The sequence below is a fragment of the Hibiscus syriacus genome, unplaced genomic scaffold, assembly GCF_006381635.1.
Source record: "Hibiscus syriacus cultivar Baekdansim isolate YM2019G1 unplaced genomic scaffold, ASM638163v2 tig00111398_pilon, whole genome shotgun sequence".
Taxonomy (NCBI): Eukaryota; Viridiplantae; Streptophyta; class Magnoliopsida; order Malvales; family Malvaceae; genus Hibiscus; species Hibiscus syriacus.
In genome coordinates, this window is record NW_024063081.1 from 1,058,182 (window position 1) to 1,070,694 (window position 12,513).

Here is a 12,513-nt window from a genome sequence, read left to right on the forward strand (position 1 = left end):
TCTTGATTTCCTCTGTGTCTATTTACTCGAAGGATTATCTAATTCCTTTGAAAAACAGTTACCTATATATTACATTGGTCCCCATATGCCCAATTAGAGGCGCACCAGTGGGTTTCCAGGGCCTTGGCCCATCAAAATTTGCATAAGTTTAATCTAATAAAATCGTTAAATTGTATCTCGACTTTGAAATTTTACAATTTAATTATAGTAAATATAAAATTTCTAGATTTCCTTCCATGAAAAATTGCAAGAGTTATATTAATTTTATGGGTAGTATTCATATTATATATAAATTTTAAATTTAGTATTTTCATTTTACTTTAATTGTTTATAGTTTTGAAACTTTTAAATTTTGGTATTTCGACTTTAATTCAAACAGTATCTAGAAAATCTGTTAAATTGAATTCTTTTATTAGTTTCTATGTTATACACTAATTGTAGATCTAGTTATTATTCTTCAATTTGATAATTTTTAGTCATACAAATTAATTATATTTTCTCTATATTATTAGGGTCAAGGTAGTATTTTAGAATTTGAAATTAAAATATAAGGATTAAATTCACGACTTATAAATACTACATTTTCTAACCATAGAACTTTGACAACATTATTTGAATAATACTCATTCTTTATATATGTAAATAACACCTAAAAATTGTTTAGAAAATATTAAAAAAAATTGTTTCCATGAGAGCACTGCATAAAAATTATCATATTATTTATTTATTATTTGAAGAATGGTTTGTTACGAGTACCAGATCAATAATGCCCATGAAAACTCATTTCAAAAAGATTCACTTAAGAAATACTGACATTATTATATTTTAATTTCCTTCTCTGTTTTGCTTCTCCCAACAAGTATTTGTGAAGCAGAGCAAATTCCCTGCCTTACATAGCAAATGCAGATGGAAATTTACATCCATGAAGAGCACAAAGCAGCAGTTTCAGTATGATAATACCCCTCCATTGCGGGAAGCATGTGAAACTGTTACTGCCCGTCAGCCTAAAGATTCCATTCCCATGGTTGTCTTAGGTTCTTGTTTTGTGGGAATTTCCTAAAGGGTTATCGTTAGGACCACATCATCCTTTGGTAACCTATGAATTAATGGCAGTCCCATAATAACTCTGCCTTTTTTTGTGTTTCTTAGCTTAGCCCAAAGGGCCTAGGCTAACCATGCCTTCAGCTTCAGGCATTCAGGAACTTAGCTTTCACATTTGATGATATATGTCACGGGGCTAGAGTTTCACTAAACAATTCGAATGACTTTAGACGATGAAACTCGAGTCGGTTGTTTAAGTGAGCATGTAAGAAAGTTGTAGTCGGAGACAACATAGATTCTCCTATTTTGCGTTGATTGCTATTACTGGAACATATTTTCTTCCCAAGGATAAGATTGAATGGCAATATGTTCTTATTGGAGGGGTAAATTTCACGTAATAGTCTTTTGTTTGGGGCAGTGGTAGGCCCTAGGAATCACGTTTTGAGACCTAACACATCCTCCAGGCTATTCTTTCAACCGGCTGATTTGCCCTTTTCCTTTCAAACTCATTTTCCCAATGATATCAACTGGGCAAAACTACAGTCTAAACATTAACATAAAAGTACCATAAATACTCAATTTGAAATTTAGCCTCATGATTCATATCAGAATAAGAAAAAGGGGGATAAAATATTTAATGTAAAATGGTTTTCATTTTCCCCTATTATACCATTCAATGAATCAAATCTATGGGAGGTTTAATGTTCCCCCGAAGCATATTTAGATATGCAGAACATTAATTTTACTTTCACACCCAATTCTTACAATTTGTAGGCCTCGTTATATCAATGGGGAAAAAATGAATTTTCGTTTATTCCCATACAAACGGAAAGCTTTTCTAACTTCTACATTAATTGTACATTCAGCGATAATCAATGCACATTCTTTCAACATCAAAAAACAAAGGTATAGGACAAACGATGAGTCAGAAGAATTATGGAACAAGGAACTGCATAATCTCTCCAAATTACAAGAACTCAAACAAGAAAACTAAGGGTTTTTTTTTTTGGGGGGGGGGGGATAAAAAAGTAAAACCAAGTTTCAGTGATGTTCATCTAGGTCGAGAAACAGTTTCCTTGTACAAGAAACAGATGAAACTGGTCTTCTATACCTCCTTTAAACCAAAGTAAGCGAGTGAAACTTTTTTACATGTGCACGTGTAATCTACTCTTCTTTTAGCATATGGCGTGGTACAATGTCCTGAAGCAGTCCATGGTCTTTAAGCAAAGACGGTCCTGGGCTGCAAAAACGCCTCTCATGGAGAAAACTGGGGTTAAAGGACGAACCATTTTGGCCAAAGTTGAAAGCAGACAACGTATTCACAAACGGCTGCTGATAGTGAGATGGAGTCCTTTGTATTTCCATACCAAAACTACTGGCTCCGGCGGCGGAGATTCCTGAACTCAGATGAACGCCGGCAGGAAGACTTGAACGGGGCATGATTGGAATAGGATGAATGTGTTTGCCTTCGTAAGTGGTTATCACAATGCTTGGATCAGTGAAAGATCTCTCCACTCTTTTCTTCACGTTACATGAGGGTGTGGTGCAACGATAATAGCTCCTGTGGGGAAACGGTGCAAAAATCAAGCCATCTAAATTGGTGGAAAAGGATAAAAAAAAAGGTTTGAACTTTGAAGTAAGTACCTAGGAAAGGAACTGTTTTTCACAGCTTTTTGGCCGTACTTTCTCCATCTGTACCCATCTTCCAAATGATCGACCTCGCTCTTTGTCATGAACGCGAATCTCGGCTCTCTCTCTCTCTTCTGATTTGTCTTCTTGGGTTTCAACCTATCACAAACGCCAAAAAACCAAACACTTCATCAGAACAAAAACCCTCATTTCTTTTCCAAATATGTCTTTCAAAGAAAAAAAAAAGAGAAAAAAAGAGTTGTACTCACTGTTTCTTTGTCTTTTGCTGGTCTTCTTCTTGGTCGTCGACTTTAACAGTCTCATCATTGACGGTCTCACTTGATGCTGATGAAATCGAGGAAAAGTTGGGAGTAGCAGGCTGATTTAAAACCTCTGCAGGTGACTCGATTTTCTGGGTTACCGGTGGAGCCTGTTGCGCCATATCAAATAAAGAAGGATTCAAGTCTTGAACACCCAGCAACTCCATGAACCCTAACGGCATCGTCTCTCCTTCACAACAGAAATCAAAGACACTTTGTAATGGGAAACTACTTGAAATGTAATCGGAAAACGATGAGTTCACCAACACATCCTCCATCTTCAGATCCTCTTTTCTCTCCATGGATATCAATGAAAAAAACCCAAAAGTTTGCTCTTCATCAAACAAACAACTTGCAGTCTCAAAAAGGAAAGAGAGGAAGAAAGAGTAGAGTAGGGTTTGATGTGATTTTATAAGGCAAGTGTGAAAGAGACTTCGTTTTAGAAATAAAACGCGGAGAGTGTATATATATATAATATGGGAAGAATAATAAAATAAAGGATTGACTGGGAAATACAGGTCAACATTTTGTGCTGGGATTCAACAGTGCCGGTTGTCTGCATGACCTCTTCATTGGTCGGATTTGGACAGTTATGGTCGACTCTTTCAAACGTAGATTTTGACTGGTTTCAAGTGTGAACGGAGCTCCTCTCCACGTGAGATTCTTACGGCGTTAAAACTCGCTCCGTTATTTTAAACGTTTCATTGTTAATTGAAGCAATTAAAGAAAGTAATAAACTTGAAAGATCATTTATTAAATCTTTAAAATGATTAAGTTTTATACGATACTCTATCCTTTTTAATTTTCTTTTGATAAATAATAATCTTTTGTGCTACATATTTGTTATTAGAATTATAATTAATTTATAATAAAAAATATAAAAATAAATATTAAATATATTATTATTTTAATTGTATTAGCTATCATATCATATTTATTAAATTCTCATAAAAATAATTAATTTATTATTTTTAAAATTAAATAATTATTTTATAAATTTTTTCAATAGATGAACTCAATAAAAAAATATTTTACAATGGAATGATTATATAGGTAAATTATCTTTATATTTATGTGATTTGGCGATGGTCAGACTTCCAATGAAAAGATTCACTTTTAAACATGTGAAAATAAGGGCATAATTCGAATGCATAAATGCTCACATATTCACTTATTCAGTCGCTGAGAATGGGCTATCATCTCTTTTCGCAGACAACGATAATCCAAAAGAAAAAACAAAAAGCAAAAATTAAAGAGGAAGAAAGATCACAATTCTCTTTAGTTTTGGCTTTATGCTTTGGATCGTGGAATGAAAAGAAATATGTAAACAAACAAAAAACTAATTATTTAATCATTAAATTATGATTTAATTTTATAGTGAGTTTTTATTTAAGTAATATTTTTAATTAATTATTTATAGTTAGCATTCTTAATTAGTTATTTATTAAAATAATATGTTTTTGTTAATCGAGCATGACACATGTGATAAAGATATGTCTTATCTGTCATAAATTCTACTCAACAATCAAATACATATTAGTATTAATTTTTCATCTTAGTATTTGTTTATTCGTTTATATGAATTTAAAAGTATATAATATGTTGGTAATGTGTGATTATTTTGTATAACAGAAATTGTAGATGATAAAAAAATAATAACATATAATGATGGTCAAATTCATGACAATAACATAAATATTATGCCAATATCTCGTTCAAGAGAAATATAAAACTTAACGAGTTGACGATGTAAATTCACAAATAAATAAATTGAACATAAAAGAATATTAACTTCGTTGGAAACATATTTTTGATATCGTTAGTTTTATTATGCATAATATTACTCCAACTATGTTGAGTTCTAAGACCTTCCACTGATGTTACAGAGTCATTATCGAACTATACGACTCTAACAATAAAGATCACATAAATTATACAATTTATACACCCACAATGATCATCACCAGGTCATTAGTTATGTTTACAACTAACATAAACCCTCAAAACCTAAGTAAGTAATCATATAGGATATTTTCGTAATTTTCACATATATATTAGCCTTGTAGTCATTTTAGCTTGTATAAAGGTGTTCTACTGATTTTTTAAACTAGAGAGTAGAGAGTATATCAAACATTTTACAACTTATGAATAGAGCACTTACTTAGTTAGAAATATCTTAGTACATTTTTCTCACAAATTGTGCTTTTGTTATCATTAACTAAGATTAGGGACATTTTAGTCATTTCAATATAATAATATAACCTAAATTAGTCCCCCAACTTTTGAATATTCCAATTTCATCCTCAAACCATCCAAATATGTAATTAGTTTCCACCACATTTTAACCTAATATTTGTTTTTTCAAACATATAATAATATAACTTGTGCCTAATGATTTTAGTGAAAAAAGGATGTGATTAGTATATACATATAGTTTGGGATGAAGTTGAAATGTTAAAAAAGTTTGGGGACAAATATAGAATGAAAGTCATAGTTTGGGGGTGAAGTTAAAATGTTCAAAAGTTTAAGGACTAATTTAGAATGATAGTCATAGTATAGTGATTAAATTGAAATATTTAAAAAATTAGGGACCAATTTAAAATAAGGATCATACTTTGAGGATATGCGATGTAATCAACTCTTATAAAAACCATAAAACATTTTGAAGTTCGAGGTCTATTCACTTTAATTTCTTAAATTCAATTCAAGTCTCATTTCAATAGAAGGTAAAGTAGAAAATTGAGTCTTATCGCATTGAATTTCCAGCTCAAGAGCAATGATAGTGCGTCCTAAATCTATGTTTTAGGGGTTGGGTATTAGTGTAAGTTAGGGTAATTTTTTAATGAATAACATGTATTGGGTATTGCATGTTTTTACTGCATTTTGACTTTTTAATTTTAATTCCGGGTACTCTTTTCCTCTTCTGATATCTTGATTGAATCTCGACTTAATTAAGTTATGAGGATGTTTTTAACGAGGTCTCTTTTTATTTTATTTTAAAAAATAGATTATTATCTTTAAATCAAAGTTTTTAACCATTTTCTCAGAAAGACTGATGGTCTTAATTACGAGCACATCTCAAATAATTTTTCTCGACATAAAATTAACTTATTAATAATTTTAGAGACCTAATTGCTCATAGTGAAACTATTGGGGCCCAAATAGCATCTAAATCTTACAATTAAAGGCTAAATCAAATTTTTACCAAACTATGAAGGACCATGTAACACCTCGATTTTCTGAGTCAATGCATGTGAGTTGACTTGAGAGTTGTATTAAAATTATTTGGCCAAACTTGGGCCTAAATGTTATGAATTGGGCCCAAATAAACATTATAAATAATTAGTTATCTAATTAAATACATATAACAAATTATTTAAATAAAGAGTATTAATTTAAGATAATTATATCTAAAATAAAGAATATATATATAAGTAATGGAGGAGGATTAGGGCTGGCAATGGATCGAAGATGGGTCGGGTGGAGCATCATCCGCCCCATCACCCGCGGTCCAAATCTTCATCCACACCATCCATCACCAGCTAAAAATTTCATCCATCATCATCCGCGAGTGGAACGGGTGAAACGAATGAGAAATGGATGATACTATTTAAATGTAAACTTGACTCGAAAACTCACGATCCTAAAATTTTTAAGCTCAACTCGAACTTGAAAGATAATATTAAAACTCAACTCAAACTCGAAAAAAGCTCGAACTCAAAAAAATTCAAGAACTCAATTGAAACTCGAGCTCAATTGAAGCTCAATTTTGAGCTCAAACTCACCCATTACTAGGGGTGTATTCGGTTCGGTTCGGTTCGGTTTTTTACCAAAAATTAAACCGAACCGAAATAAACGGATTTTCAATATTTAAACCGAAACCGAAACCGAATAGTTAAAAAACTGAAAAAACCGAAACCGATTTTTTCGGTTCGATTCGGTTTTTTTAACGGTTCGGGTTTTTCCAGTTCGGTTCGGTTCGGTTTATCAGTTTTTCAATAAAAAAATCACTTGAAACTATAATTTTTTTTACAAAAATTGTCTATTCGGTTCAATATGGAACAAATGGGTTCCATATGGAAAACTCGAACCGAACCGAATCAAAAAATGAAACCTTTAAACCGAACCGAAAACCAAACCGTTTAAAGCCAAACCGAACCGAACCGAACCATTTTACTCGGTTCGTATCGGTTTTTCGGTTTCGTTGCTCAACCCTACCCATTACCACAAATTATAACGTAGGCTCTCCTATAGTGAGAGACCATTGGTGAGCGCTCCTCCCAAGTGCAATGGAGGTCACTTACCTAGGCCATGAACCTTGATAACAATCTATTAACCCCGTCCAGGTAAATATATTAAAAGGCGGTAGATGCCTTTTATTTATAATGCCAAATAAGTGATCCACTCATATACTTCCCCGATGTGGGATATTGCTTCAGCATAAAATCACTCTTTACTCAAACTACTAATGGTTTTTCCCATGATTTGCCTATATTCCCACCTGGTAAGCTGTATTTTTATGCATGTTGGATTAGTTTTCTGCTATGCATCCAAAAATTTGTATGCTTAAGACCTTGAAGAATTCCAAATACTTGCATATTAACTCAGGAAGCAGATCAAGAACACAGACCGATGAAAACTTCAGGGAGATAGAAAATATCAGGAAATTACTATCAAGTTGAAATATTCTCAAAATAATTCCACCAACATGGTATACCTTAAGAATCTAACAAGCCATCACACGCACAATTCTATGCCATACAAATGACTCTATAGTTAAAATTACAGGCTATCAAAATATATCTATTAACCAACCAAATATCAAGCCATTGGCTTTCTACGCAACCTCAATTATCTGTAATTTGGATGTTAAAATCAGATTGACTCAATGCACACCATGGTAGAAGATTGTTAATGTGCTTACTTCACTGGTGCCACCATCTCCAATATACGAGACAACGCATGCTTTCTTGTTATCCATTTTAAGAGAATAAGCAATGCATGCAGCTTGAGGAAGTTGTGTTCTAAAAAATAAAGTCCAAAAGTTGGTAAACTGAACTAGATTTGAGCAAAATTTGTGCAGAATTAGTGGAAGGTTTAGATGTATTTACGCAATAGGGGGAGAAATGGTGAAGAAATTATGCTTTTTGTACCCATATTAATAGACATATTTTCAATGGGATAATATATATATATATATATGGATGGATGGATATATTAATGGGTGGATGGATGATGCGGATGATGGGTCAAAAAAATTTCATCCATATCCGACCCGACCCATCACCCACCAATCATCCGTTTCACAACGAATTTTCATCCATTTATTCGGGGCGGGTGGGTGGATAATCCACTCACCCATGAATAATTGCCAGCCCTAAGGAGGATAAAGACTTTGTTGGACAAATAACTCAAACGAAAAAAATTAGGGAAATATAGGTTTCAAAAAATTAATTTGAGATTTAGATTGTTTGATGTAGTGTTTTTAAAACTCGTCATGTGTTTGTGACTAGTTTCATAAAATATAATAAGTAATTAGAATTCGTCATGTCCTCTTGATATGTTTTATACAATTTTCATCAAGTCCACGAGTTTTTTTTTAATATATTTTATTTCCACTTGTTTGTAGTAAATGACTTAGATCTTAATATAAATTTTCAACACATGCCTTTTTCAAATTTTTATTTATTGTCCACAATATTTTCAAAATTTAAGCCTACCAATATTATAAAAATATTGGTGTTGAAAATTTAATTTGGGATATATGTTATTTGTTATAGTATTTTTAGAACTCGTCATGTCCTTGAGACGAGTATCATAAAATATAATAAATAATTGAAACTCGTCATGCCCTTAGGACGAGCTCCATACAATTTTCATCAAGTCCACGTGATGAATTATATTTTTAATATATTTTATGAAATTGTCATGAGGGCATGACGAGATATACGTATACTATAGCAAATGAATTAGATCTCAAAATAAAATTTCAACACTCACATTTTTAAAATTTTTTGTTTCTCGCCCACAATATTTCTAAAATTTAAGCCTACCACTATTAAGAAAATATAGGTGTTGGAAAATTAATTTGAGATTTAAACTATTTGTTATAGTATTTTTGGAACTCGTCGTGTTATCGTGACAAATTTCATAAAATATAACAAATAATCCTACTATATTGGTAAAAAAATATTATCATTCATAATATTTTCCTCGATAATAAGATCAAATTAAATGTGAAAGTTAAATTTGGAAAAGGTTGCAACTTATGATAATATTTTTTAATGAATGCAAACACTATAAAAGGGTGATCTTTTAAGGGTTTGAATACTTTTGGCTAAAATTAAAGAGAAAGGACGCTAGAAAATGAAGCTGTCTTTCTAATATGAAAAAGAAAACCAAAATAAATAGATATATGTCATTGTTGTTCACTTGATTCGATGTAACCACTCCCACCTACCATCTCGTGAAAGACATATAAATAGATATATTAATGCATGAAATCCTCCCCCTTTACCCCGCTTGTAGCTTTCATCTCACATACGGTCGCCCATTTCAACGCCATACCTAATTTGACCTTAAAGTTTTAAATATATTTAATCTATTCTTACTTCAATAATCCTGACCAAATCAAATAATATGGAAAGATAAAAGATATATGATATTATTAATGACAACAAGTTTGTCTCCTTCGTTGTTTGCAGTTTAATCTTACTGATTTTAATGTATAATAACAATTGATGAGAGAGAATAATCGTTGTTCGAAATATTTTTTGCGAGAGAATTGAAAGCATAATGAAAGATGTGGTAAAGAAGAAAACTTTTAATCCGTGGCTAAGTGATATGCATGTGGTTCTAGTTGACAACGTTATATATACGATTACTATGGCTTTTCTTAAGGCAACAAATTAGATAGATTCAATAGTTAAATTTTTTATTTTATTATAATAGATCGTTTGTCAGAGATATTATCTATAAATCATACCTATAAACTATAGCAGACTCGGAGATTTTTTCTTAGAGGATAGGTTTCGATAAGCAGAGGAATCTATCCAAGATTTTTGACTCACATAGAATTAATAATTTTTTTAAGGTTGTCTCACATATATATTTTTTAAAAGTTTCAAATTTCAGGTAAATTTAAAATGAGAATGCATGAACCAATTTATCACAGTGGTTAAAGAAATTGTTATTGTTCCTAGAGGTTATAGGTTCGAGCACCAGCTACTACAAGGGTAATTCAACGTTCATTTTCGAATGGTTGAGAGCATTTAAAACATATAATATTTTATTAATCACTTCTAGCTTAATAAAAAAATTACAATGAGAATTTACCAAAATTGATTATTACATAATTAAATTTCAAGAAATGTGTATTAAATAGTTAGAAATGACAAGTTGATAATCAAATGTTTAGGCATTCATTTTTTTTATCTTTTTATTTTGTGGAGAACATTCACTATGATTAGTTGGGTGAAAAACTAAACGGAAGTAGGGCAGGCCTTGATACATGCTCCGGCTTGTCGGCCTAATCCGTCGCTTTTAGGGTACCCACCTTTTGTTTTTCACAAAAGCACAGCAAGTATCCACGTGGTTTGATCCAACGGGTGAGATCCGCCTAGACTTTGACCAACCAAAAATGTGTATTATATTATTTATTCTTATATATGTATAGATATATTATAATTATATTTTTAATAATTAATTTTAATTTTGTTAAGAAAGAACTACTAATTATTTTTAAAACAATTTAAAAAAGATTAGAGTACATAAAATGTTTTCAAATCTGAATATAAATAGAGGGCAGCTTCTTTACATATACAGAAAGGTCTGGCTTAAAGGAGCATGTCTGTATTGTAAATTTTAGGAGATAGTATCTATTCGAAAATCTCAATTATTTAATGATGAATGTCGAAATTTTTTTATAGACGTTGCACTCGAATCTGAGACATTTAGAAATATCATTTATCCCTTAACTATTGAAAACATTTGATTCATACAATAAAAAATATACCAAATCATACTAATTTGTTTTTAAAAGTGTAAAAGTTTAAATAATTTGTATAATTCATTTTTCTAAGAAACTATCCATAAAGATGTCTAGTGTCCTCAAGGATTGCTTTCAAATAATTTTTTAGGTAATTATTAAATAAACAATCAAATCTAATTTAAAATTGTTTGACCAGTCATTCCTTCTTGGATACGTTTGGGAGATAAAAGAAGAGACAAAATAATATATATAATAATATTAAAAGCTTTATTTATTTTAGGATGAAATAATTTTTAAATTTAATCTTTCAGTTCTATTTTGATTCATATTAATACTTCTTAAACTTGATAGTTTTTTTAACTAAATATTTAAATTTTACTTTAATCTATGTTAATTTTATAATTTTTATTTTTAATTTGATAATAAAAAAATGATATTACGTCACATCATTAAAAAATTAAATTGAATTAAAAAAATCAAATTTAACTATTAATATAAATAAAAATAAAAAATATAAAAATATCTTTTATCTTGTTTTTGTTGTGTTGTGTGAAGTGGCCATGTTGCATGATGAGCAGCCTAGTTTCTGGAGTCCAACCTCAAATTTTGACTATGGTCACAAGTCTACGCTGTTTTCAGACTTGATCCTTATTTTATTAGCACAATATCTTTGTTTTTTTTTTCATTGCTTTGGTCAAATTTTTGGTATCAGTATATTATACAATAAATTTAACAATACAACATATATTCAATGAAAATGTAATTATTATATAAATGACTCACTTTGCTGCAATAGATTCAAGCACCAGATTTGATGATTTTGATTAAACATATTTTGAGAGAAGGAAACAATGTGGCAGATCAAGTGTGCACGGATATTCCTAATTAATTTACACAAATTTATCCAGTCATCAGACACGATGTTTACGATGATATAAAATGAATGTGTTAATATAGATTAAATCACATACTAGTAGTATTCTACTCTTGTTATAACAAAAAACAAAATAAAATAAAATTGTATACACTTCAAAAATTGTTTTTATGGTTCTAATTTTAATAATCAATTATCATATTTTATGTTTTATTCTCATAGATCATATATATTAAGTTTCAAATAAATTTATAATATTTAATTATTTTATTTATATAAAAAAATTTAATCGTTAAGTATATATTAACAAAATATTTTTTTAGGTAATATGAGCGTATGAAATTGATTTGATAATTTATATACAATATACATGATAAATATAATTATATCAATAAATGTAATAATTAAATTTAAAATATTAATTATACAAAAAATAATTAAAATGTGTTACTTTAATTCTATATTAAGATAAATGTATTTCTCCTTTAATTTAATCATACTTGACATCAATAAAGTTTTGATTTTGATCCAACGGCAGAATATGTAAACAATGGTCTCCATCGTCGGCTGGGTATAATCCGAAATTATCATACATATTTGTCTCGTGATTAAAATTTTATGCATTAAGAAAAACATTTTAATCCACCTAACAGTTAACT

At 30.3% G+C, this 12,513-nt stretch overlaps 1 protein-coding gene and 1 non-coding gene across 2 annotated transcripts; both read right to left on the minus strand.

Moving 5' to 3' along the window:
* Positions 1-2,164: 2,164 nt before the first annotated feature.
* LOC120161101 (WRKY transcription factor 23-like) lies at positions 2,165-3,430 on the minus strand. Its single transcript, XM_039171380.1, has 3 exons — positions 2,940-3,430; positions 2,686-2,829; positions 2,165-2,602 (listed from the first exon to the last, which is right to left on the minus strand). Exons 1-3 carry the CDS (start codon positions 3,290-3,292, stop codon positions 2,206-2,208), a joined length of 894 nt encoding a protein of 297 aa, XP_039027311.1. The 5' UTR covers positions 3,293-3,430; the 3' UTR covers positions 2,165-2,205.
* Positions 3,431-7,185: 3,755 nt separating this feature from the next.
* On the minus strand, positions 7,186-7,344 carry LOC120161383. The gene has a single exon (XR_005519480.1). It is a non-coding gene; the product is annotated as a U1 spliceosomal RNA (small nuclear RNA).
* Positions 7,345-12,513: the final 5,169 nt, after the last annotated feature.

Excerpts from the sequence above, each read along its gene's own strand:
- LOC120161101 (XM_039171380.1), bottom strand. The coding sequence starts at position 3,292 with ATGGAGAGAAAAGAGGATCTGAAGATGGAGGATGTGTTGGTGAACTCA. Across the intron at positions 2,830-2,939 it reads CAGCAAAAGACAAAGAAACA|GTTGAAACCCAAGAAGACAA; the intron begins GTGAGTACAACT and ends CGTTTGTGATAG. Across the intron at positions 2,603-2,685 it reads AAAAACAGTTCCTTTCCTAG|GAGCTATTATCGTTGCACCA; the intron begins GTACTTACTTCA and ends GTTTCCCCACAG.